General features: G+C 41.6%; 1 protein-coding gene across 1 annotated transcript; it reads left to right on the forward strand.

Moving 5' to 3' along the window:
• The first annotated feature begins 547 nt into the window (after positions 1–547).
• Positions 548–27234, forward strand: LOC109261006 (integrin alpha-X-like). Its single transcript, XM_019439512.2, has 16 exons — positions 548–1158; positions 1290–1447; positions 1590–1744; positions 2663–2794; positions 2883–2956; positions 3172–3313; positions 20966–21082; positions 21171–21250; positions 21341–21424; positions 23376–23454; positions 23565–23672; positions 23790–23873; positions 24081–24194; positions 24357–24458; positions 24722–24832; positions 26558–27234. The coding sequence occupies exons 1-16, from the start codon at positions 776–778 to the stop codon at positions 26654–26656; spliced, it is 2022 nt and encodes a 673-aa protein (XP_019295057.2). The 5' UTR covers positions 548–775; the 3' UTR covers positions 26657–27234.
• The last annotated feature ends 360 nt before the right edge of the window (positions 27235–27594 follow it).

Here is a 27594-nt window from a genome sequence, read left to right on the forward strand (position 1 = left end):
ACCATGATTTCCCTCCTTCCCACCATGATGTATCCCACAACATACTTGACTGGGAAGGACTTACCCTGTTCCCACTGGGCCCCACACAAACCTGAGGATATGGTGGTAAGATCAGTTTTCTTGAGCATGAAGCCATTTGACTGGGTTTGTATATCACTTCCTGCCTCTTCCTTTCTAGACACCCTTAGTAATTGGTAAATTACTCTTTATTTAATATGACTATGCTTAATGTCTTCCAGTCCCAGCAGTGTCCAGAGATTTTAAAGGACACATTCTTTAAGGGATTTGTCATTACAGGGGCAATGGAAATAAAAGAGAAGGAATGCACAGGGGAGGCAAGTTTCCAGGGCATTTTATTATGGGTACAGCCACTTCCCATCCCTTGTCCTCTGAAGAGATATGGTCGCCCTTGGGAGCAAAAAGGGGCCTTGGGCATGGTGTCAGAGGATCTGATTTCAGATATGGAGCTGATCTCTTAAAGGTCATGTGGCCTTGGCACTGTCTGAAAAGTAGGAGGTGGGGTCAGATGAGCTCTGAGGTCCCATTTAGCCCTAATACTCATCATAATCAGTAACTGACTAGTGACTTTTCCAGGTGCTGTTCAAAGAACTATATGCATTAATTCATTTACTACTCACAGCTAAACTCTGAGGTATTATTATCCCCATATGAAGCATGAGGAAACTGAGGCACAGTAAGATCAGATCCTGGCCCAAGGCCTCATGCTCATGAGTGGAGGCTCCATAATTGAACCTGAGACTAAGTAAATTAATGAATGAATGAGACCCAGGTCGCCAGGCCAGCCTTTCAATCACCATGTCTTCACTTATGTCTTAGGGATCTTTCCTTTTCTTTAGTCATCATTGCCCCACCCCACCTCCTCTTTTTAAGCACTTCTGGTGACATCTTTTCACTACTCACCTCTTCTTTCTGTCTCCCACATTCATACCTTCCTGTTCCTCTTGTTGCTAATTTCCAACTCGTTTCCCTCACCCTCAACTTGACTTGCCGTTCCCTTTCTCGCCAGCGGATCTCAGGCTCCCAGCTCTCCCCCAGCCTCCAGTATTTTGGGCAGTCACTGAGTGGGGGTCAGGACCTTACCCTGGATGAACTGGTGGACCTGGCTGTGGGGGCCCAGGGGCAGGTGGTGTTGCTAAGGTGAGAAAGCCTTTCTCAGACACTTCCAGATGGTATCCTAAGTCCACGTAGGACTCCAGCCTCCCAATCCCCATCCCACGTTGTCTTCCTGGGATCAAGGGCCTGCCATCAGCTCAGTTTTCCACTCATAGGACCAGACCTGTGCTCAGGGTGTGGATGAATATCCAATTCACATCTGCAGAGATTGCCAGGTCTGTGTTTGAATGTCGGGAAGAGACAGCCTCTGTCAAGGCACTGGGTGATGCCAACGTCTGCCTTCGTATTTATGAAAGTCCCAAGGATCGGCTGGGTGAGTCCTCTCCTCTTTGACCCAAGATACCCTGACACTTGGAATCCCTCAGCTCAGGACTCCTGTCTCCTACCTTGAACCTTGTCCACCTGAGGCATTTCTGGCTCTCTCATCTCTCCTTATCCCCTCCTTTCCCCTGCAGGTGACCTCCAAAGCTCTGTTACCTTTGACCTGACCCTCGACCCTGGCCGCCAGAATCCCCGTGCCATCTTTGAGGAGACAAAAGCCCGGAATCTGACTCATATCCGAGTCCTTGGGCTGAGACAGTACTGTGAGACCGTGAGGTTGCTCCTCCTGGTAAGGGGACTTTGAAGTCCTGGGGATGGCAGAGATTCTGAGGCTGGCAGTGGGCTGGGCAGGGAAAGAACAGAGTGTGTTCTGATTCTCACTGTGGTTCAGCCCCAGCACAGCACCTGGCATACAGGAGGTGCATAACATTGTTAGCTGAATGAGTGAGTGAGCAAACGAATAAATGGATGGGTCACCTGTAATTGCTAAGGCTACATAGCTGGATTTTAGGATAGAACCACTGGTTTAGAGAGCTATGGGTTGATGTACTGGGATTCTTTTAGGAACTGCTTCTCTGAGACAGGCCTTGTCTGAGACACTGTGGACACAGCATGATCATGGGAAACTCTAGGGGAAGGCCAAAAGCAATCAAGTTCCTAGATAATAGATGTCAGATAGTGATGAATGCTATGAAGAAAGATAAAGTCGGGGCACCTGGGTGGCTCAGTCGGTTGAGCATCTGACTTCAGCTCAGGTCATGATCTTGTGGTTCATAAGTTCGAGCCCTGTGTCAGGCTCTGTGCTGACAGCTCAGAGCCTAGAGCCTGCTTTGGATGCTGTGTCTCCCTCTCTCTGCCCCTCTCCCACTTGCTCTCTCTCTCTCTCTCTCTTTCAAAAAAAAAAAAAGAGAATAAACATTTAAAAATTAAAAAAAAGGATAAAGTCAGGGAGGAGAGCAGAGAAGGTATTGGGGAGACCTCTTGAGCAGGTAGAGTTTGGGAAGATCCTGAATAGAATGAATGAGCTGTGTAGGAGGCTGGGGGTAAGGAATTCAAGGCAGAAAATAGGCAAAGCAGAGGTTCTGCATGGTGGAATTATAGTCATTGCACACAAATTTTACATTTTACAGATGAGGGAACAGGACACAGCTAGTGACTGTGAGGATGCATTCCTTAGCCACTGCTGTTTTCAATGTCCATTCTCTAGGCCTGTGTGGAGGACTCAGTGACCCCCATCACCTTGCGTCTCAACTTCTCTCTGGTGGGCAAACCTATCCCTTCCTTTGGAAACCTCCAGCCTGTCTTGGCTGTGGATGCTCAGCGATACTTCGTGGCCTCTGTGAGTCCTGGTACTGGAATCTTCCAGAAAGGAGTGGAGGGTGTGGACTCCAGAACTTGGGGAAAACCTCATTTGCCTTCCCTTTCAGCTTCCCTTTGAGAAGAATTGTGGAACTGACCATGTCTGTCAGGATGACCTTGGCATCTCCTTTGACTTCTCAGGGTGAGCTACCACTCCTTAGACCTGCCCTGGTTCCCCAACCCCTCTTCTTGAACCTGGAGCTCCTGCTCTGGCTCTCCCTAACATTTCTACCCTGTGCTCAGAAACAGACAACCTGTACCCCATTTCTTCCCTACTTCCTCACTCTGTGTTTTATCCCCAGACCATTTCTAGCCCCAGTCCCAGAATTATCTCCTGCCCTCTACCCCAACAACTAGCTTGAAGACTCTGGTGGTGGGGAGTACCCTGGAGCTGAATATGAAAGTGACAGTGTGGAATGATGGTGAAGACTCCTATGGAACCACAATCACCTTCTTCTACCCTCCAGGGCTGTCTTATCGTCGTGTGGCAGGGAGCCAGGTATCTGGGGAAGAAAGCAGCTGATGGCTGGGGGTCAGCAGAGACTCCTGTGCTTGGTTTAGAGCTCAGGCAGGTGCCACCATTGCTTAGCAGCCTCTTGTAAGCCAAGAGGACTGGGGTGATCATAGTTGGATGAATATGGTTATATTGCTGGAGCTTGCCTTGGCTCATGCTGTGTTCAACTCTGGGTATTGTATTTTAGAGATACTATCAGAAATTAATTCCCACAAGGCTGCAAATGTGGAGAGAAAGGGGACCCTGCCTTAAATTTCTTTGTTTTCCACACCATATAAGTATTCCTCTTTAAATAAAACATCTTGGCCCTCAAATAGTTTAAAACACTGTTCTGTAGAAGAAAGAGTTGAATTTATTGGTTTCTATAGATCAGGGCTTTGGATACTTTGGTAATCAAACCTCAGTCTGTATGCCTAGTGCACAGCAAAGCCAGTCACTGAGACATTGAATACGCAGCATGGGAAGGGTTTATTCGAGAGGCAGCCCAACCAGGAGATGGGAAATCCAGCCTCAAATCCACCTTCTCTAAGGGGGAGAGTCAGAGATTTTTAAGGCAACAAACAAAAAAAGAGTCTGGCTATAGGGGAGAGGAGCTACATGACTTCAAAATCAGATAAAGGAAATTAATAAGTAGGGGAAGGTTGAAGTCATTTTGTCATCTGTGCCTGCGAGAAGCTTCTACATATGTTTTCATGCAATCCACAACCAGAGATTGGTGTCCATAATATGATCTGAGAGTAGGGTTTTAGGCCCTTCTATGTCAAAAGTTCATACATTGGACATATGTGCATTCTCAGAGACAGTCAGTGGTCATGACTGGTTCTGGTCAGTTTCTTTTTCTTTTTAAACCTTTTATTTATTAATTAAAAAAATTTAAATGTTTATTTATTTATTTTTATTATTTATTTTTTATTAAATATAATTTATTGTCAAATTGGTTTCCATACAACACCCAGTGCTCATCCCAACAGGTGCCCTCCTTAATGCCCATCACCCACTTTCCCCTCTCCCCCAACCCCCATCAACCCTCAGTTTGTTCTCAGTATTTAAGAGGCTCTTATGGTTTGCCTCCCTCCCTCTCTGTAACTTTTTTCCCCCTTCCCCTCCCCCATGGCCTTCTGTTAAGTTTCTCAGGATCCACATACGAGTGAAAACATATGGTATCTGTCTTTCTCTGACTGACTTATTTCACTTAGCATAATACCCTTCAGTTCCATCCACGTTGCTGCAAATGGCCAGATTTCATTCTTTTTCAATGCCAAGCAGCATTCCATTGTACATATAAACCACATCTTCTTTATCCATCCGTCACTTGATGGGCATTTAGGATCTTTCCATAATTTGGCTATTGTTTCCATAATTTGGCTATATAGCACCCATAAGAGCTGCTATACGGGTACATGTGCCCCTATGCATCAGCGCTCCTGTTTCCTTTGGATAAATTCCTAGTAGTTCTGTTCCTGGGTTGTAGGGCAGTTCTATTTTTAATTTTTTGAGGGACCTCCACACTGGTTTCCAGAGTGGCTGCACCAGTTTGCATTCCCACCAACAGTACAAGAGGGTTCCCGTTTCTCCACATCCTCGCCAGCATCTGTTGTTTCCTGAGTTGTTAATTTTAGCCACTCTGACCAGTGTGAGGTGGTATCTCAGTGTGGTTTTGATTTGTATTTCCCTGATGATGAGTGTGTTGAGCATCTTTTCATGTGTCTTTTTGCCATCTGGATGTCTTCTATGGAAAAGTCTCTATTCATGTCTTCTGCCCATTTCTTGATTGGATTATTTATTTTTTGGGTGTTGAATTTGGTAAGTTCTTTACAGATTTTGGATGCTAAGTCCTTATCTGGTATGTCATTTGCAAATACCTTTTCCCATTCTGTCAGTTGCCTTTTAGTTTGGTTGATTGTTTCCTTTGCAGTGCAGAGCTATTTATCTTGATGAGGTCCCAATACTTCACTTTTGCTTTTAATTCTCTTGCCTTTGGAGATGTGTCAAGCAAGAAATTACTGCGGCTGAGGTCAAAGAGGTTGTTGCCTGTTTTCTCCTCTAGAGTTTTGATAGTTTCCTGTCTCACATTTAGGTCTTTCATTCATTTTGAGTTTATTTTTGTGTATGGTGTAAGAAAGTGGTCCAGTTTCATTCTTCTGCATGTTGCTTGCTGTCCAGTTCTTCCAGCACCATTTGTTAAAGATACTATCTTTTTTCCATTGGATACTCTTTCCTGCTTTGTCAAAAATTAGTTGGCCATACATTTATGGGTCCAATTCTGGGGTCTCTATTTATTCCATTGGTCTATGTGTCTGTTTTTTGTGCCAGTACCATACTGTCTTGATGATTACAGCTTTGTAGTAGAGCCTAAGTCTGGGATTGTGATGCCCCCCGCTTTGGTTTTCTTTTTCAACATTTTTTGGCTATTTAGGGTCTTTTCTGATTCCATACAAATTTTGGGATTGTTTGTTCTAGCTTTGAGAAGAATGCTGGTGCAATTTTGATTGGGACTGCAGTGAATGTGTAGATAGCTTTGGTTGTATTGACAGTTTAACAATATTTATTCTTCCAATCCATGAGCACGGAATGTTTTTCCATTTCTTTGTGTCTTCTTCAATTTCCTTCATAAGTTTTCTATAGTTTTCAGCATACAGATCTTTTACATCTTTGGTTAGGTTTATTCCTAGGTATTTTATGGTTCTTGGTGCAATTGTAAGTGGGATCGAAGTCTTGATTTCTCTTTCTGTTGCTTCATTATTGGTGTATAGAAATGCAACAGACTTCTGTACATTGATTTTGTACCCTGTGACTTTGCTGAATTAATGTATCAGTTCTAGCAGCTTTTTGGTGGAGTCTTTCCGGTTTTCCATGTGGAATATCAAGTCATCTGCGAAAAGTGAAAGCTCAACTTCTTTGCCAATTTTGATGCTTTCTATTTCATTTTGTCATCTGATAGGTGATGCTAGGACTTCCAACACTATGTTAAACAACAGTGGTGAGAGTAGACATCCTTGTCCTGTTCCTGATCTCAGGGGGAAAGGTCTCAGTTTTTCCCCATTGAGGATGATATTAGCTGTGGGCTTTTCATATATGGCTTTTATGATGTTCCGGTATGTTCTTTCTATCCCGACTTTCTTGAGAGTTTTTTTATTAAGAAAGGATGCTGTAATTTGTCAAATGCTTTTTCTGCATCTGTTGACAGGATCATATGGTTCTTAGCCTTTCTTTAATTAATGTGATGTATCACATTGATTGCTTTGCAAATATTGAACCAGCCCTGCATCCCAGGAATGAATCCCACTTGATCATGGTGAATAATTGTTTTTATATGCTGTTGAATTCAATTTGCTAGTATCTTGTTGAGAATTTTTGCATCCATATTCATCAGGGATATTGGCCTGTAGTTCTCCTTTTTTGTGGGGTCTCTGGTTTGGGAATCAGTGCAATGCTGGCTTCATGGAATGAGTCCAGAACTTTTCCTTCCATTTCTATTTTTGGAACAGCTTGAGAAAGATAGGTATTAAGTCTGATTTAAATGTCTGGTAGAATTCCACTGGGAAGCCATCTGGCCCAGGACTCTTGTTTGTTGGGGCATTTTTGATAACTGATTCAATTTCTTCACTAGTTATCAATCTGTTCAAATTTTCTGTTTCTTCCCGTTTGAGTTTTGGTAGTGTGTGGGTGTATAGGAATTTGTCCATTTCTTCCAGGTTGTCCAGTTTATTGGCATATAATTTTTCATAGTATTCTCTGATAACTGCTTGTATTTCTGAGGGATTGGTTGTGATAAATCCATTTTCATTCGTGATTTTATCTATTTGGGTCCTCTCTCTTTTCTTTTTAAGAAGTCTGGCTAGGGGTTTATCAATTTTACTTATTTTTTCAAAAAATCAGCTCTTAGTTTCATTGATCTGTTCTACTGGTTTTGTTTTTTTTTTTAAATTCTATATTGTTTATTTCTGCTCTGATCTTTATTATTTCTCTTTTTCTCCTGGCCTTGGGGTTTCTTTGTTGTTCTGCTTCTAGTTCCTTTAAGTTTGCTGTTAGATTTTGTATTTGGGATTTTTCTTGTTTTTTGAGATAGGCCTGGATTGCAATGTGTTTTCCCCTTAAGACAACCTTTACTGCATCCCAAATGGTTTTGACTGTCGTGTTTTCATTTTCATTTGTTTCCATAAATTTTTAAATTTCTTCTTTAATTGCCTGGTTGACCCATTCATTCTTTAGTAGGATGTTCTTTAACCTCCACGCATTTGGAGGTTTTCCAAACTTTTTCCTGTGGTTGATTTCAAGTTTCATGGCATTGTGATCTGAAAATGTTCATGGTATGATCTAAATTCTTTTATATTTATTGATGGATGTTTTGTGACCCAGTATATGATCTATCTTGGAGAACATTCCATGTGCACTCGAGAAGAATGTGTATTCTGCTGCTTTTGGATGAAAAGTTCTGAAAATATCTGTCAAGTCCATCTGGTCCAGTATATCATTCAGGGCCATTGTTTCTTTATTGATCTTCTGCCTATATGATCTGTCCATTGTTGTAAGTGGAATATTAAAGTCACCTGCAATTACCATATTCTTATAACAAGATTGCTTATGTTTGTGATTGTTTTATATATTTGGGAGCTCTCAAATTGGGCGCATAAACATTTATAATTGTTAGCTCTTCTTGATGGATAGACCCTGTAATTATGACATAATGCCCTTCTTCATTTCTTGTTACAGCCTTTAGTTTAAAATCTAGTTTGTCTGATACAAGTATGGCTACTCCAGTTTTCTTTTGACTTACAGTAGCATGATAGATGGTTCTCCATCCCCTCACTTTCAATCTGAAGGTGTCCTCAGGTCTAAAGGTAGACAGAAAATTGATGGGTCTTTTTTTTTTTTTTAATCCATTCTGATACCCTGTGTCTTTTGATTGGAGCATTTAGTCCATTTACATTCAGTGTTATTATTGAAAGATGTGGATTTAATGTTAATTTGTTATCTGTAGGTTTCATCTTTTTGGTGATGTCTCTGGTCCTTTGTAGTCTTTGCAACATTCCTCACAGAGTCCCCTTTAAGATCTCTTGCTTTTAGAATTCTCTCTTTATCTTTTCATTTTGACAGTTTCACTATGATATGTTATGCAGAAGATCGATTCCTGTTGCATCTGAAGGGAGCTTTCTGTGCCTCCTGGATTTTAATGTTTGTTTCTTTCCCCAGATTGGGGAAGTTCTCAGCTATGATTTGTTCAAATTGCTCCTATCTCTCTCCCTTCTTATCCTGAAACTCCTATGATATGGATATTATTCCATTTCATTGAATCACTTAGTTCTCTAATTCTCCCCTTATGGTCGAGAATTTTTTTTTATCTCTCTTTTTCTCAGCTTCATCTTTTTCCATAATTGTATCCTCTATTTCACCTAATCTCCCCTCTGCCTCTTCAGTGTTCAGTGTCAGCACCTTTAGTTTATTTTGCACCTCATTTACAGCATTTTTAAATTCATCATGACTATTTTTTAGTTCCTTGATCTCTGCAGCAATAGATTCTCTGCTGTCTTCTATGTTTTTTTTTTCAAGCCCAGTGATTAATCTTATGACTATTATTCTAAATTCTTGTTCAGTTATATTGTTTATATCTGTTGTGATCAATTCTTTAGCTGTCATTTCTTCCTGGAATTTATTTTGAGGAGAATCCTTCTGTTTCATCATTTTGGCTAGTTTTCTGTCCCTTCTGTGTTTTAGAAACTTTTGTGTCCTGCACCTGCGAGCACTACTATACACTGTCCAGGACCTGGACCTTCAGGAGGTGTTTTTTGGAGTGTGTTATGTACTCTCTGTTGTTGTGACTCTAGCTTCTTTATTTCCCTCCTCGTAGTGATGTTTTGGACTCTGTACCAGGTGTGCTTTGATTTGTTCATTAAAGTAACCCTGGAAAAAAAATTTTTAAAAAAGGGGGTGGTGGGAGTGGTGGAACAGGCCTTATCCCATACAAAGAGAAAAATGACCGTGGAAGGGAAAAAGAAAAGAAAAGAAAATTGACCAGGCAGAGAACTATATGGCTTAATTCAGAGAGAGAGTGAGAGAGAGAGAGAGAAAGAGAGAGGGGAAAATAAAGAGGGAGATATAGAACAGGTATAAAGAAAATAGATTAAATATGTCTGCTTAAACAAACCAACAACCTGAATACCCAGACTAGGGAAGGGAAGAAATAAGGAGAAAAGGAAGAAAAAATATATAAACTAAGAATTGTCCAAGAATTAAATTTGGAAAGGCAAAACCTCTGGGTGCCTTGGAACCGGTGGCAGCGCTCATCTGGAAGAGGGGGTGCCTGGTTGGTCAATGTCAATCTCTGGTAGATATGTAGTTATCTGGTGTTGAAGGGTATGGTTTGGTGTAGGTGAGTCCCGCCTCCACTGTGGGCCTGCTGTCCCTTCTCTGAAGCCCCACCTTGTTGGTGATGGGGAGAAAAATGGTGACACCCCAGTCTCTCCTCCCCAGACCAGGTGTTCCAAACCACTCTGCTCAGGTAGTCCTCGCAGCACTGTGTGGGCATAAGCAGGCCTATTTTTTTTCTTTGCTCCACTGACTCGACTCCTATGCCTCCCTAGTGCTCAGCTGGGATTCAAACCCTGATGTCTTAAAGGGTCCCACTCTGTGCACCTCAGTTCCGGGAGAAGTGCCGCTCCACCCCACCGATAAATGGTTTCTGGCTGGTGGGCACAGGCAGGGTGCTTTTTCCTTTGAATGGCTGTATACATTCTTCCCACAGCACATGAGGGAGGGGATTGCTTTCTCCCACTGTGGACTGTGTCGCTGAACTAGTTACTGAGCCCTGGGTGGGCTCCCCTCCTTTCCAGGTGCGAGAACAGGGCAGCTGACTCCAGTCCAGAGAAAGCCTCGAAGTTAGAAATTGGATATTTCTTTTTTTTTTTTTTTTTGATCTCAGGTCTGTGGTTTCTCTCTTGTCCAAATATAGTCTTACACTTCCACAGCCTCTCTTTCTCTCCCCTTTGTCTCTCCACAGAAGGGGATCCCTCCCCTTCATGCCTATGCCACCCATTTTATCTCTCCCAGTTCACAATCATACACCTATGGCCCACCAGTTTGTCCTTGTGGGCCCCTGGAGATGTCTCTGTCACTCTGTGGCCCGGACTCTTGGAATTCAAAGTCCTTTGGCCTCAACACTGCTGTGTTTGAGGGACTAGGAAGCTTTGGGTCCCCCTACCTCTCTGCCATGTGTATTCCCTGGTTCTGGTCAGTTTCTTAGTGAAGGCTTGAGTCTCTGCAGGACAACTAAATCAACCTTCTGTTATCATGGCATCAGGCAAGACTGTTATCTACAGAGACATGGTGGCAGGCTGCATTCTGAGAACAAGCAGATTTGGGTAAAAAGTTGCAGTTGCACTTATTAGTCCTGTTAACTCTTTGGTTACTGGTTTCCATGCCCACTGTCTTTTGATTATTCCTCATTCTTGAGGGAACTGGGATGATGACTACTCTAGCTACTTCCTGCTGAAATAGTGTGTAGATCAGGGTTAGAGGAATGGAAACTTTTCGCACTTATTTGGAAATATCCTTTGTTCCATGTTGTAAGCTAACATTTTGCATTACCAAAATTTTTGTACTTTGGTTAATAATTTTTGTACATTTTATACCACATTTTATGATTAAGTAGCAAAGGAGAAGTAGGAATATGAATAATCCTAGGGAAATTGATCTAATTTCTTGGAGGATCCAAGAAAATAACCTGGAAAACGAGTCCAAATCTGAGTCTGGGACATTAGGGGAGACTTGTTGTAACCAAGTAGCTTGTTGTCTTATTTTGTAAATACAAGCTTCAATTTCTGAGGAAGTGCTAATATATATGCTGCATGATGAATTAGCTTTTACACAAACACCTCCTTGCTCTGCTAAAATATAATCTAAATTATGTTATATAAAACTATTATATATTATATTATATAAAATTATATATTTTACAAATTATATTAATATTAAATTATATTATATAAAACTATTCCTGCCCAAGGCCTTTTGTTGGGCCGCTATGGCTTGGGAAGTTTTATTTTATTTAATAATTCCTAAAGTTACTGAAGAATTTCTTATCATATGTTCATGTGATGTCATTTCAACACCTTGGCAATAATGGTCTCCCAAACATGTACCAAATTCCATCTTCCTGACTTCTGGGAAAATAATCAGAATATTTTGTGATTTCTCTCTTTAACCTGTAGAACAGTTGAGAGGACTTGTCAAACGGCTGCTTTTATTAGAATTATATATGAAAAAAGGGGTGACCAAATGTCCTAGGAGACAAGTACCTCCCATGTGCTAGCCACATAAACATTCATATTGCCAAGGGAAGTGTTGATATCCACAAACAAAAATGTAACCTGGGGTTCACATAGCACTTCTCTTAGTTTATTGGGGTCAATACTTTCATTTTGCAGAATCATTGTATTATTTGAAACCAAGAACAAGTATAGTTAAGTTTGGTGTAATTGGTAAGAGAGTAACACAGAAGGGTGTGGGGGTCCTATGTTGTCAAGTTCTTTTAGTTTTCAGTATTGTACAGAGAGGAGCAGGACAAGATGAGTAACTTTTTTTTTTTCAATTTTTAAAAGTTTATTTGTTTTTGTTTTAAGTACACATTTTATTTTATTATTGTTTTTTAAATATAATTTATCATCAAATTGGCTAACATACAGTGTGTACAGTGTGCTCTTGGTTTTGGGGGTAAATTCCAGTGGTTCCTCATTTACACACAACACTCAGTGCTCAAGATGAGTAACTTTTAAAACAGCATGTTTCTCAAAAATCTCTAAAAGGTGATGAAAGGAAAAAGGGTCAATTAATTTAACAAGAGGTGAAATTATTAACTGTTATGATTATATTGTAAACAAAAGGAGAAATACAAGCTTCTGGGGTGTATTCCAATCATTGAATGTGAGAGGCCCATATTTTGGGATAGTTGGGAGAAAAATAAAGGATAAGGAAAATGAGGGAGGCCAAGTTGATTAACCTGACTCTAAGCTAATGGAGTGCATTGATTTAGATGTATTGAAAAATTAGGGATCAGAGAAAAGTTGGTTACAGGCATTACTATTGGGTCATTGTGGTTGTACACTGAGTGTGGTTTAGGGTGACATATCCAATAGGTATATGACATTTGAGAAATCCTAATCATGGAGTTATCTTTCCAAACTCGAGAGATTGTAATAGGAAATTACTTAGGAAATGTAAATAGGAAATTTAAATAGGAAATGTAACAGGAAAATGCAAATAGAAAATGGAATAACATTCATAGTGTATAAACTATTAATAGGTCATTTGTTACTTATCTATTGGTTTCTTTAGACCAGTTCTCCCAAGTAGCAGTTTCAGGTCCATCTCAGGCTTTCTGGTCCAAGCAGAGTTTTTCCCTATGTTCTTGTTGACAGGACATAGGGAACCAATGGATTCTTGTGGAACCAGCTTGAGTGTGGTAAATCTATGGCTTAATTCCCTTCAGTTTCACTGAAGAATGGTGGTCAACAGCACTTCATAAGGTCCTGTCAACTGAGGTTGGAGTTGATCCTCCAGGTGCTTCTTATTCAAGGTGTTTAATAACACCAAGTCTCCAAGATTCAAGCGGTGTAAGAATACATCTGTGAAATGCATCAACCTGATAGAAGCAAATGTATGTATAGCACTTAGAATATTTCCCAAAGAATCAATGTACCCGATAGTATCCAAATCCCTAACACGAGCCCCACCTGGAACTCCTAAGTCATGAAAAGAATACAGAAAGTGTCTTTCATAAAACATTTCATAGGGGATTAAACCAAGCCTACTTCTAGAAGCCACTCTTACTGAAGCAGGGCAACTGACAAGACCTTTTTTCCCAGTTAAGTTGGTTTCTTGGCAGATTTTTACCAAAGTTTTTTAAGCATATGGTTCATTTTTTTTCCTGTTTTCCCAGAATATTGGTGTCTCTAGGAAGTATGTAGTCTCCATCAAGTGCCCAAGGCGTTAGATACTGCTTGTGTGACCTTAGCCACAAATGCTGCTTCATTGTCTCTCTGAATTGTTAGTGGCAATCCAAACCTAGGATTGGTTTTAAAGTGTTTTGAAAACTTCTGAAAACTTCTCTGAATGGCATGAAAAAAACTCAACCCAACTTGTAGAGGTGTCTGTAAATTCTAGCAAATATTGAAAGTTACCTGTTGTTTTCGGCATCATGGTAAAATCTTCCTACCAATTTTCTCCAGGTTTGGTGTCTCTAAGTTCTATATCTTTTAGGACTGGTGGGGGTTCGGTCCTAGGATTTTTTTTTTTAGCACAAATGTCACATTTTTCAACTATTTTTGAACAGTTTTCTAAATATTGGGATCCATAATATATGATTGGATCCATTAAAGAGCAGCATTATGTCCATAACAGGTGCTTTGTGAATATCACTAATTATCTCTTCCATAAGATGTTCTAGGTTAAGGTTTATTCCTTATTTATTATATTTCCAGCCAGTTTCAATGCCAGAAATATGTCCAAATATCCATTTCTTAGCTCTTCTTAGGTCTTCAGAGGAAGGTTAGAGTTGGTATTTAGTTAAGTCTATGTCTGGTACTAAAGCTGTTATAGAGGGTTTTTGAAGTCTTTGTATGATCATGCCTGATTGTTACCTTTGGCAAGAAAACAGTCCAATTTCTGGTGTCCTCAGCAGGGGACAATAGCTACCTCCTTGAGTTCCAAAACAGCTTCTAGTACTTGTAAAGTCTCTTTGTCATGTTCAATTTCCCTATTTCCTGAATTTAACAAACCTCTTTCCTTCAAAATGGCTCTGCATGTGCATGGACTGGTAAAAAGGTGTATTTAGAATAAGTAAAAATAGTCACTGTCTTGTCATACCTAAATGGAGGGCTCTTATGAGAGCTATGGCTTCAGCTTTCTGAGTGGAGGTACCTGGTGAGAGAGCTTCTACTGATGGGTCATCACTGCATATCCAGCTCTTTATTGTCCGTGATCCATGATATACTGCTCCAGTCCACAAACATCTCAAAGTCTGGATTTTCCAGTGTCAGATCCATAAAATCAGGATGGCTGGAATAAACTTGTTAATTATCTGTATACAGTCATGTATGTGTCCCTCAGTGTTGTTGGAGAGCAATGTGGCTGGGTTCAAGGTGGAGACCGCTTTCTAAGTAACATTGGGGTTGTACAATAGGACAACCTGATATTTGCCTAATCTTCTAGAGGTGAGCCAGTAGCCACCCTTTTGTTCCAGTAGGAAGAGTACGTAAATGTGGAGTATGCAGTGTGGTAGGATACCCCAAAGCAAATTTTTCTACTTGTAATAGATTACAAGTGGCTGTTATTGCTCTCACACACATTGGCCATCCCTTGGTTGTTAGATCTAATTATTTAGAAAAAATAGCGACAGATCTTTTTATGTTGCCCAAATTCTGAGTTAGCACTCCCAAGACTGATCCCCTGACTCTCATGGACAGACAAATCAAAAGGCTTCCTGATATATGGAAGGCTCAAAGCAGGAGCTGTGAGTAGCTTTTCTTTAACAACTTGGAATGCCTAATGACATTCTCCAGTCCAATCAAGAAGTTCATTATTTCTTCCTTTAAGAATTTCATAGAGAGGTTTAGTGATGAATCTTAAGGACTGAGAAAAAACTAAGGGTAGATGGCGGTGGGAGAAAGGGGAAAGTGGGTGATGGGCATGGAGGGGAGCACTTGTTGGGATGAGCACTGGGTGTTGTGTGGAAACCAATTTGACAATAAATTATATTTTAAAAAATCAGGAATCCAAATGTGGAAAAATCCAGTGATGCCTAGGAATCCATGCAACTGTCTTTTGGTAATGAGCACTGTGACCCTTTGCTAATGCTTCCCTTCGGTCTGGAGCAGATTCCTTTGTCCCTTTGACAGTTTGATATTTAACACATGTTTGAGAGATTTGGGACTTTTTCTTTGAGGCTTTATAGACTTGCTAATTCAGGAAGTTTAGGGTCAAAATCATATTTTGGTCTGAGGTTTCTCTAGTCTTGCTTGCAACCAAAATATCAACTACATATTGAAGGAAGGTTCCCCCTTATAATTGGAGGTCCCTTAAGTCTGTGGCTAAGACTTTCCTCAAAATGCAGAGAGAGTTCTTAAAACCTTAGGGAAGGACCATCCAGCAATATTGCTGCTTATTCTTAGTCTCAGGTTCTTTCCAAATGCAAACAGTTTTTGGGAGTCTGAACTGAGAGGGATGTAAGAGAATGCATCTTTTAAATCTAGAAAAGTAAACCATTGAAAGTCTCCGGCAAGGTTGTTAAGAGAGTATATGAATTAGTTACCACCAGGTGGATATCTTCTACAGTTTGGTTAATGGCTCTTAAATTTGTACAGGCAAAATAGGTGTATTGTAGGGGTGCCTGGGTGGCTCAGTTGGTTGAGCATCCAACTCTTGATTTCATCTAAGGTCATGATCTTATGATCGTGGGATAGAGCCCTGTGTTGAGCTCTGCACTGAGTGTGGAGCCTGCTTGGGATTTTCTCTCTTCCTCTCTCTATGCCACTCCTCCACACTCACATGTGCTTGCATGCTCTCTCTCTCTCAAAATGAATAAATAAACAGAAAAAAATAGGTGCATTGTATGTGGACTGGCAACAGTGGAGAAGGCCAAATTCTAAGAAGGCAGAGAGGACAGGCTGAATTCCCCCTTTTAGTTTGTTTCTTTAATGGGTACTATCTGAAGTTTGGAATTCCCATCACAAAACTTAATATGTACAAGTGTCCCTGCTTTTGCTTGTCCTGGCTTCCTATCCATCCAAACATCTGATCTTACTTTTCAGATGACTTCTTCAGGCAGCTCTAATAGAACTTCTCTACCTTGATGAAGCTTGTTCTGGTGGTACCTTTATATCTATGGATCCAATAGCAAAATTAACTTTAGCATTCAGTTTAGTTAATAGATCAAAGCCCAGTAAAGGGATGGGACATTCGGGCATATTCAGAAATCTGCGTTTAAGGTGAATTTGTCCCATTTGGCAGTTTAGTGGTTGTGGGAAGGTTTTAGTCAATACTTCTCCCAAAACTCTTGGTACAGCTATAGCAGAGAGAACCCAGAGTACTGAATATGTGGCCCTCACATCAGTAAAAAGTCCATGAGTCTATTTCCCATTGCCATTGTTATTTGGGGTTCCTTGTGGTATATGATGATAGGCTTTACAAGATTTAAAGGAACCCCTGATCCCCTTCATTCTTAGTCACTATCAGCCAGTTAAGGTATCTGGTGGGCATTTTGGGACTCTGTCCCCTTAAGAGAACTCATGAGCCTAGGGCATTCTCTTTTCCAATGGCCCTCTTCTTTACAATAGGCATATTGACAAGACCCAAATTGGGGCACCTGAATTTCTTATCTGTTGTCGATCTCACCCTCTAGGGGTCCCTGGCCTGGTCTTGGATTTCCTTGAGTTAAGGCGGAAGTTAACAAGGCAACATGCTGTTTCAGTTTCTGGTGCTCTTTTATTTCTTGTGCTTGGTCTCTGTTGATACTGTTAAAAACTTCAAAGACAGTTTCAAACAATTGTGAAGGGCATTACCAATGCAGCTTTTGGAGTTTTTTTTTTTTTTTTGAATTTCCAGATACGTTTTGTTTGATAAACATCATATTGATCATCTTAAAAATTTCTGGTGCCTCAGGATCAATATCAGTTTATTTCTGATGTGTCTCAAAAATTCTTTCAGGAAATTCTGAAGGGTTCTCATTCAGTTTTAACTTCTTGACTCTTATTTACACTCCTTTGCTTAGGGACTCCTTTTCTTAATCCAGCTAAAATGCAATCCTGATAGTGTTCAAGCTAACTGCAGTCTCCAACGTTGACACTCCAGTTGGGATCCACAGCAGCAATGGCCATCATGGAATCAGCTCTTAAGGGGTTACTGGGGTTTCAGCATGTAGCTGATTAGCTTCTTCTCTAGCCTTTTCCTGGCCACATGCAGCATTCCTTAGAAGTGAGGAAAGTATTTAACAGATTTTGTACCTCTACCTAAGTGGGTTGTGAGTGGCAAAAATAGATGAAAACAAATTTTCCATCCTCTTGGGGTCATCTCTATAAGTAAGCATATTGTTTTTTCAATTAAACAAATCTGAGGTAGAGAATGGAGAGTGGACCCAAATCATTCTTCCAGCGTCTGAACATCCAATTGGGACCTGTGTTAGCAGATATTGCCATCCTCAGGAATCAGTGATTCCCTGGATGAATTAAACACCCTGCTGCATATGAGAAGGGGAAATCTTTCCAAACTCTGCCCCCCCCCCCCCGAAGGTAAGGGGACCTGGTTCAGGGTCCCTTTGGTGCTCAAGTTGTTGGAATGGAGCTGCTGTGGAGGGGCAGCTGCTCTGGCACCCCCTTTGGGGGTTTAATTCAATAATCAGTAAATTATCCTCTTTTCTCCAGTTGGATTCAGGCAACACAGATTTTTTAGTGTCACTATGCTGTTGAAGTAAAATTTTACATCTTTTCTGAGCCAGCTTATTCTGATACAAAATCATAAAAGACTGAACAGAAGGTATTTCATCCCATTTACCTTCCCTTTTACAAATATCTAACTGTAAAATGGTATTATAATTTATGAATCCATTAATTAATGGCCATTTTTCTCCAGAATGTAACATATCTTGGCCAAGCAGTTTGCAAAAAAAGATAATTTTTTCATAGTTTCATAACTAAACACTGCCCAATTTTGGAGAGTATAGCCCAAAGGGCTACATGCAGAAATCAAATAGTCATTTCTCATTTTCTAATTAGAACATGGCTGGTATTATGCAAAGATGCCAAAAGCTGCAGCAACAAACATACCAGATGAAGCTCAGAGAGTACTACTGTGAGCATTTAGTTCCTCACTAAAAGTTGGGGCTTCACCTACTGAACCAAATGGCTTCCTAGTCTCTAGTTCCTCTCTGAAAGTTGGGTCTTCACTGACTGAACCAAAAAGTTTTCTAGTCAACCTTTTCTTTTTATGTTTATTTTATTTTTTTCTTCCAAGATTTTATTTAAATTCAAGTTACTTAATATAGAGCATATAGCGTAATATTGGTTTCAAGAGTAGAATTTAGTGATTCATCACTTACATATAGCACCCTGTGCTCATTCCAACAAGTGCCCTCCTTAATGCCCATTACCCATTTATCCCATCCCCCCCCCATCTACTTCCCCTCCAGCAACCCTCAGTTTGTTCTCTATTACTTAAGAGTCTCTTATGGTTTGCCTCCCCCTCTGTCTTTATCTTATTTTATTTTTCCTTCCCTTCCCTTCCCCTGTGTTCATCTGTTTTGTTCCTTAAGTACCACATATGAGTTAAATCATATGGTATTGTCTTTCTCTGACTGACTTATTTCACTTAGCACCCTAGGAAACTTTTCTTAGTTAAGCAAGAAAAGGAGGCTAAGAGAACCAAACCAAATGCCCCTACCTATTTTGAGGCAACTGAATGAGAATAAGAAATAAGCTCACATGCTATCATACCAAAATACTCTTGAAAAGATGTCTGTCCAAACCAAAAGATGTTTCCTTGCCACAGAGTTAAATTAAACATAGAAAGTCAGTGGTGCCAAGTTGGGGTGGTGCCCCTGGGATGGTCTCTAGAACAAAAGAGCCTAGGACACTCCTTGGACTTATCACCAACCTCCTGTTACTTTTACTGGCTGGAGAGTAGACAAATCATAGGCAGAGTTCCTGGCTGGTTTGCCAAATTTGTAACCAAATCCAAGTCCATACCCTCAATGTGCAGTAAAGCCAATCACTGAGACATTGCATAAGGAAAGGGAGAGTCAGGGATATTTAAAGGCAAATAAAACAAGGTCTGGTTATAGGGGAGAAGAGTGATATGACTTTAGAATCAGATAAAGGAAGTTAATAAGTAGGGGAGGATTGCGGTCATTTTGTTATCTGCACCGTGAGAAGCTTTTGCATAAGCTGTCATGCGTGTTACGTATTACCAGAAAATGGTTTTCTTAGCATGATTCAAGAGTGGAGTTTTAGGCCCTTCTATGCCAAAAGTTCACCCCTTGTGCATTTGTGCATGGTCAAAGAGGCAGTCAGTGGTCCTGATCAGTTCTGGCCAGTTTCTTGATGAGGCCTGAGTCTCTGCAAAACACCTAAATCAAGTGTTTTGTTATCATGGTTTTAGGCAAGACTGTTTCTACAGAAACGTGGTGGTAGGCCACATTCTGAGAACAAGCAAATTTGGGTAAAAAGTTGTAGTTGCACATATTAGTCTTGTTAACCATTTGGTTACTGATTTCACTTTTTCTATGAAGGACTAGATGATAAATATTTCAGCTTTGTGGGTCACACAGTGTCTGTCACATCTATTCACCTCTGCTGTTGTAGAATGAAAGTAGCCATTGACAATGAAAGTATGTATATGAATGAGCATAGCTGTTTTCCAATAAAAAATTATTTATAAAAATTGATGGTGAGCTGTCATTTGGCAATCTCTGTTCTAGAAGATAGAACTAGGACAACAGGGAGTCAAAGAGAAACAGGTTGTTTAATGAAAATTTTATTATGAAATGTTAAACATTTACAAAAATAAATTATCCTCCCCAATAAATTGTGGGGAGGTTCAACAAACCTCCCCACAATTTATCATCCAAATTCAACAATTATTAACATTTGACCACATTTATTTCATCTGGGTTTTTTCCCTTTGCTGATGTATTTTAAAACAAGTCCCAGACAACATGTCATTGCATTCCTCCCACACATCTTACATGACCCCAATCTCATGATCACATCCAACAAAATGAATGATTCCTTTGTATTTAGACCATAGTCTAATTTCCTTAATTGTCTCAAAAATATCTTTTTTACAGCTGGTTTATTTGAACAAACATCTAAACTAGGTCTATACTTTCCATTTGGTTGGTTGGTCTCCGATGTCTCTCTTAGGCTAGTGATATTCCCAATGGGAGCATATTTTGATTTATGTATGAAGGAATGCACTAGGAATGGCAAATTCTGGCTGTGTGAGGGTTGAGCACCCTATCATTGAATGTACTACTAGATGTGTCAACCAAATGCAATATGTGAACCTTCGTTGGATATTGATTTTAAAAATAGCTGTAAAAAATAAATAAAAATGAGCTGCAAAATAACATTATTGGAGAAAATGTGGAGACTGAACATGACCTGGATATTAGCTAGTATTAAGGAGTTATTTTATTGAGTGTGATTTCTTAAGTCTTGTGGTTATGTTAAAAAATACCCTTATCTGTTAGTGGCATACACTGAAGTGTTTCTGGATACAATGGTGTGATATCCAGAATGTGCTTTAAATTATTCAGAAAAAATTGTCAAGCAGCTGAATAAAACAAGAGTAGAAATTTAAATTGAGTGATGGAAACAAAGAGGGTTGACTTATCTAGTCTGTCTTTCTACTTTTGAGTATGTTTGAAAATTTCCATAATAAAAAGCTCTTTTAAAAGAACAAAAAATAAAGAGGGTAAACTCTAATAAATCTGGCATTTCTACATTAGGAAGAAATTTGACCAGACAGTGTCTGAAGATATTTTAAAAAACATAACGTTAAGATACATACCAGGAAACTCACTACTTCATGGAGTCTCTTTAGAATATTAAACAATGCTCACCTGCCTTTTCTTTACTTGCCCTTGCCTAGAACCAGCTGCAGGCACACTCCCCAAGCCTGACCTGTGATGGCACCCCAGCCCAGGGCCAGAGTACTCAGAGCACCCGTTGCAGCATCAACCACCTCATCTTCCGTGAGGGTGCTAAGGTCAGCCTTGCTTCTGCCCACCCACTGCTTACCTGCCCCTACCCTGTCTCATTTCTTGGTGACTCCCTCATTCTTGCCTCTTCCTCAGATGACCTTCATGGTCACCTTTGACGTCTCCCCCAAGGCCATACTGGGTGATAGGTTGCTTCTGACAGCTAATGTGAGCAGGTGAGCTGGGCCAGGCCGGGGGCAGTGCCTCCTTGCCCCTAGCCTCCTCCTCTGGGGTCCTTGCCAATTAGGCTCCTCCTCTTTCTCCAGTGAAAATACTACTCCCAGGACCAGCAAGACCACCTTTCAGATGGAGCTCATGGTGAAGTATGCCATCTACACTGTGATCAGCAGGTACCATACCACCAGCTCAAAAGCGTTCTTCTCTATCACTCTGATGGGGCTAGGAAAGGATTTTATCCCCTGCAGCATTTCAACATCTGGAACATTCAGGTTTTATCACCACCTTTTCAATTGGTAGATGATACTGCTAGCACTTACTAATTAAATATCGAGTGTTTATTGCGGGATAGCTATGATAATAATAATTGTAATATTATTATTGTTATACATTTAATAGAGGTTACAGTTCTCAGAAGGCTTTTTTAGAAACACCAAGATTTTCCTGGGTTTCCTGAGAAATATGAGACATTTCCATGTCTCAAGATTCCTACAGCTTTATTTGGAAGTGAGGTTACTCTGATCCAAGACAGAATCTCATCAAGGACCTCTCCATGGTTCTGTACTCTGAGGCTGAGTTTCCAAGAGCAGCTAGAGCCTTCTGTCAGGGGAGGCCTCTGCTAAATGTGAGAGTCCATGGCATTGGGATTAGCCAGCAGTGGTTCTCAAAGGAGTCATTGACATTTGGGTGAGACAATTCTTCATTGAAAGGAACAGATTTACACCTGCAGGGCGTTAGACCTGCTACTCCTCCTCTTCCCAGTCCCTTTTGGGAGGTATAGAGACAAATGACCTGCTTGCTGTAGAGGTCAAATTTCAGGGAGAAGTTAGATAAAAGAAAAAGAGCTTAAAATGCTGCTCCAGGAAGGGTAATAGATGAGGTGTTTAAAACTCAGGAGTCAAGTCATGTGTTGGAGCAGACACCTTCTTTCAGTAAATAGCTTCCTAGCATTTCCTGTGTTCTAAGCACAGTGCTCTGGCTGCTTTCCATAAATTCATTTGAAATTCAACAAAAATTTATTGAGTCTGTATTGTATAATCAAAACTAGACACAATCTCCTGCCCTTGTGGGATGTATACATCCATGATATGCAACAAGTCTGTGTGGCTTAGCCTGGGTACCTTTCCCTGTGCTAGTTCTGCCCTTGTGCCTCATTGGACACCCTCCTCCTGCCCAGTGTCACATTCTAATTCACATCTCCACATTGGGAGGTCTCAGCAGCCCAGCCAGGTGCATGCTCTGAGCTTGTTTGCTGGAGTGTGTACTGGAAACCCATGGGCAGGGCATATCTAGGCATATTTGGCCCTACAGTTCAGCTGTACTCAGCTGATTTGACTCTGTGGGTGGGAGCATTCAGAGAGGCCCACAGGATGAGGCTGGGGCATTTTGGGGAAGCTCCTCACAGAGGAGGGATGAGAGTTTAGAGTGGAAGTGGTCTAGAATTAGGACTGTGTGGGCAAAGGACAGGTACCCAAGAAGTGGAGCAAGAAGGGCCAGAGGTGAGCCCACCCACCTGTGTGAGGAGCCAGGCTGGCCACTGGGTCTCCACACATGGGCTTGGGTAGGGCTCAGGAGGAATTGTTACGCTGAGATCCAGTAAAGAGTACTGTTAGGCCTTCCCTCGCCTCTAAGTCCCAGGACCAAGAAAAGCCAAGGAAACAGGAGAGGAAGGAAGGTCTGTGGGAGGCCAGACAGTGGTAGTGTCCAGTAAACATTTACCAATAGTATAAGTCCAAGTCTCCCCAAAACTTTGCTGGGTCTCACATGCATATCCTGTATCCTCTGTGCCCATGAAGGCCTGAAAGGAAAACAGAGACACAAAGAGGGATGGTTTGGCCCCTGCTCTCTAGTGAGTCAATGGCATAGCTCTGGGTCCCTTTCACGGTGCTCTCTGCCAGCCTCCTTGGCAGTTTACTCCATTGACAGCTTCTGCAAGAAGCTTGCACCCAGCTTGAAGCCCAGCCCTGCTCCCTAAATCCTCCCATTACCTCAGATCAGTCACAGAATTCATTGAAGGCCACCCCAAGGCCCCACTGGCTACCTATCCTGTCATGATGCTAACTTGAGCCTCTTTAGGAGTCCCTCAAGGAACTTCAAATCCATCTGTGCCTCTTTTCTCCCCAGCCATGAACAGTCCACCAAGTACCTCAACTTCTCAGCCTTGGACTGGGAGGAAAGCAGCCAGGCTCAGCATAGATACCAGGCAAGTGATACTGACTCAAGAGCATGGGCTGTGGCAGGGGGCTAGCAGCCAGCAACTAGGGAGGGATATGGCATTTGGCATGGTCTTTGCTCTCACTGCCCTCTGTGCAGGTGAACAATCTGGGACAGAGGGACCTGCCTGTCAGCATCAACTTCTCTGTGCCTGTGGAGCTGAATGGGGTGCCTGTGTGGACAGAGTTAGAGGTTTTCCACCCCCAGGTACTCAAGGACTGTGTACAGCTCCCCAGCTAATGCCCTTTACTTGGATCTCTCTGTCCCTCATGAATTCCTGATGCCCAACCCCCTTAGATGCTTGTTCTCTGTGTTTTTTCCTAGAACCCCTCCATTCAGTGTTCTTCAGAGAGAATGGTGCCCATAGAGTCTGACTTCCTGACCCACATTCAGAAGAATCCCGTGCTGGTAAAAGGAGGGCTCTGGGCCATTTCCACTTCAAACCACACACCAGAAGAGTTTAATTCAAGAACCTGTATTACATTCAGATGGCTGTCTGCTGAACAGCCCTCTTGAATTCAATTGTGACTGCTCCTCTCACATCAATCAGTTTTATGCTGTCATCTGCCTTCAAAACCACCTTTCTCTGGCCTAATGCTACTTCTCTGTCCCTAGAACTGCTCAATTGCTGACTGCCTGAGGTTCCACTGTGACCTGCCTTCCTTTGGCGTCCAGGAGGAACTTGACTTCATCCTAAAGGGCAACCTCAGCTTTGGCTGGGTCAGCCAGGTGTGTAGGCCCAACAGCAGAGTCCACCCACCCCCCGCCGCCCCACCACAAGATTCAGGTGCCACCAGATGATGTCTGTGTCCATCCTCCAGCCAGGACATTTCTTGAACTCTGTGCCTTTCCCAGTGCTAGTTCCTCATCTGTGCCCCCTCTGTTTTGTAGACATTGCAGAAGAAGGTATTGATTGTGAGTGTGGCTGAAATCATGTTCAACACATCTGTGTATGCCCAGCTTCCAGGACAGGAGGCATTCTTGAGAGCTCAGGTAGTGACTGTGTGGTAGGCAGTGGCCAGGCTGGTAAGAGGGCTCCTAATGCAAAATCTGTGGTGCTGTGAGGCTCACAAGCCTGGAGGGAGGAAGGATGAAGGTCCCTCAGCAGGAGAGGTGTCCCCAAGCCTATGAATTTTTCTCTTTGTCACCCCTTGGAGTAAAGGAAGGAGGGGAGAGAGTTAAAGGTTGGGGAACCTGGGAAGAGTCTGGGACAGCAAGAGTTCTGATACTTTCTGATGAGGTCACCTCCACTCCAGATGGAGATGGTACTGGAGAAGTATGAGGTCTACAACCCTGTCCCCATTATTGTGGGCAGCTCTTTGGGAGGACTGCTGCTGCTGGCTCTCATCACAGTCATTCTGTATAAGGTGAGTATTTTCATCCTGCTCTTGACACTACCAGGTTTTTTTTTTTATTTTAACATTTTTATTTATTTTTGAGAGACAGAGACAGGGGAGGGGCAGAGAGAGAGGGAGACACAGAATCTGAAGTAGGCTCCAGGCTCTGAGCTGTTAGTACAGAGCCCTGCGCGGGCTATAACCCATGAACTGTGGGATCATGACTTAAGCCGAAGTCAGACGCTTAACTGACTGAGCCATCAGTTTTTGATCCCATTCTTTCTGCAGTGTAGGGAAGAACTCACCTTGGATATAGATACACATTCTTGCTAATGCACTGCATATGAGAGATCCCCTCCCACATATGACATCACCAGTCCCCAACACTCCCTCATGCCTTCCTGTCTGATTCTCAGGCCTCCTTATGTGTTTTTCTTCCAAATTTTTATTTAAATTCAGGTTAGTTGATGTATGGTGTAGTATCGGTTTCAGGAGTAGAATTTAGTAATTCACCACTTTCACATAATACCCAGCGCTCATCATAATTCCTCCCCTTAATGCCCATCACCATTTATCCCACCTCCCACTCACCTACCCTTCAACAACACTCAGTTTGTTCTCTATTGTTGAGTCTCTTATAGTTTTCTTCCCTCTCCTTTTTTTCCTTTCTCGTATGTTTATCTGTTTTGTTTCCTAAATCCACATATGAGTGAAATCATATGATATTTGTCTTTCTCTGACTGACTTATTTCTCTTAGATTAATATACTCTAGCTCCATCTTGTCATTGCAAATGGCAAGATTTCATTTCTTTTGATATCTACAATCTTCTTTATCCATTCATCAGCCTATGGACAGTTGGGCTCTTTCCATAGTTGACTATTAGTGATAATGCTGCTGTAAACATTGGGGTGCATGTATCCCTTTGTTTTTTGTCTTTTTGTTTTTTCTTTCAATTTTAATTTTTTAAAGTTTTTTATTTATTTTGAGAGAGAGAGAGAGAGAGAGAGAGCAGAAAGAGGCAGAGAGAGAGAGAGAGAGAAGGAAAGACAGACTCCCAAGCAGGCTCCACGCTGTCATCATGGAGCCCGATGTGGGGCTCAAATTCATGAACCGTGAGATCATGACCTGAGCCGAAGTCAAGAGTCAGATGCTTCACTGACTGAGCCACCCAGGCGCCCCTTGAATCTGTATTTTGTATCCTTGAGTACCTAGTAGCACAATTGCTGGATTAGAGGGTAGTTGTGTTTTTTTTTTTTAAATTTTGGGTAACCTCCATACTGTTTTCCAGAGTGGCTGAACCAGTTTGCACTCCCACCAACAGTTTAGGATGGCTTCCCTTTCTCTGCATTGTTGCTAACATCTGTTGTTTCTTGTGTTGTTAATTTTAGTCAGACTGCCTTTAATTGCTCTCCTTGTCTTTTCCACTCTCCTCTTTATCACTACATGTTTCTCTTCACAGCAAATTATAAAATAAAGCACAGCACTGGATTGGGTGCTGACACTGCCACTGATTCTTTCTGTGACTGTAGGCAGTGACTGGTCCATGCTGGGTCTTGACTTCTCATTCTGAAGGTGATTTCATCCAACTCACAGAATTTTGGTAAAGGCTAAATGACACAGTGTGTCTAATGTTTCTAGTGTAGTGCTGGAACATAGTAGGGGCTCCAGCAATGGTGATCCCTCTCCCTCCTCAATCATCTCTTTTCCTCTCTTCCACTGGATTTCCTAATTCTCTTTTCCTTCCTCTCCACAGGTTGGCTTCTTCAAACGTCAGTATAAGGAAATGATGGAGGAAGCAAATGGACAGACTATCCCAGAAAATGGGACACCAGACCCTCAAGCTTCCCAATAAGAAATTACCTCCTATTCTCCCTTGAACCTGTTCTCTTCTGAGAGGTTTCCTGGCCCTCTTACTCTCAGCTAAGTTAGGCCAGCAGGGAGAGAAATGCTCCATGTGAGGGAGGCCAGCTTTCTCCCTTTGGGAGGATGCATTGTGTTCACTGAAAGTTCTTGCCAGGGAAGGGCTATTTGTTTTGTCAAGTCTGCAACTGGAAACCCCAGAACAGGATTTTCACCATGCCCTTGATTTTTACCTAGAAGTACATGAACAATAGCCTCAGGCTCCAGTCTCTCTTCACTAGCTACCAATGATCTTTCTAAAATACAATACTAAACAAGCCACAATCCTCATCTATCTTTGGTGGCTCCCTATTAACATAGGATAACTCCTGAACTCTCCAACTTGAAGTTAGGAATCCAGTTGAATTTCCAGAAGGTGGGCTTTGATGTACACACCATGAGTTGCTTTGTGCCTTCCTATCATCCTCATTCCTAGTAAATACTGTCAAAGCAGCTTTTTGTCTCAGAAATTTCAGCCCGCATTTTGAAACTGAATTGGGAATAAAATGTCTACACATTGAAATTTGTAAACATGGCTTCCAGCCTTTGTCAGCATTGCTGGCTTGGAAGGAGAAGTAGAACCCCAGCAGGGGTATTGCCCCAATGTCACTCTGGCTCAACTAGCTCCAGCATCTCTCAAGAGATCAAGATGCCCAGGATACTTCCATTTTTTTGAGGTTCCAAATATAGCGAATGAAGAAACGCTAAAGCATTATTCTAAAAATTGTGTATTTTAAAGTTTGCATTAACAATTTAACACATTGCACAAAAACAATGCATGCACCTTCATTGGAAAATATGTCAAAGGTATAAAATTAAGGCCTTTTAGGGATGTGAGTCATGTATAGTGGTCAGTCCATGGTGTCCCCTAACCATGGTGGACACCTGCCA

Source organism: Panthera pardus, unplaced genomic scaffold, assembly GCF_024362965.1.
Source record: "Panthera pardus isolate Hobbes unplaced genomic scaffold, ASM2436296v1 HiC_scaffold_5, whole genome shotgun sequence".
NCBI lineage: Eukaryota > Metazoa > Chordata > Mammalia > Carnivora > Felidae > Panthera > Panthera pardus.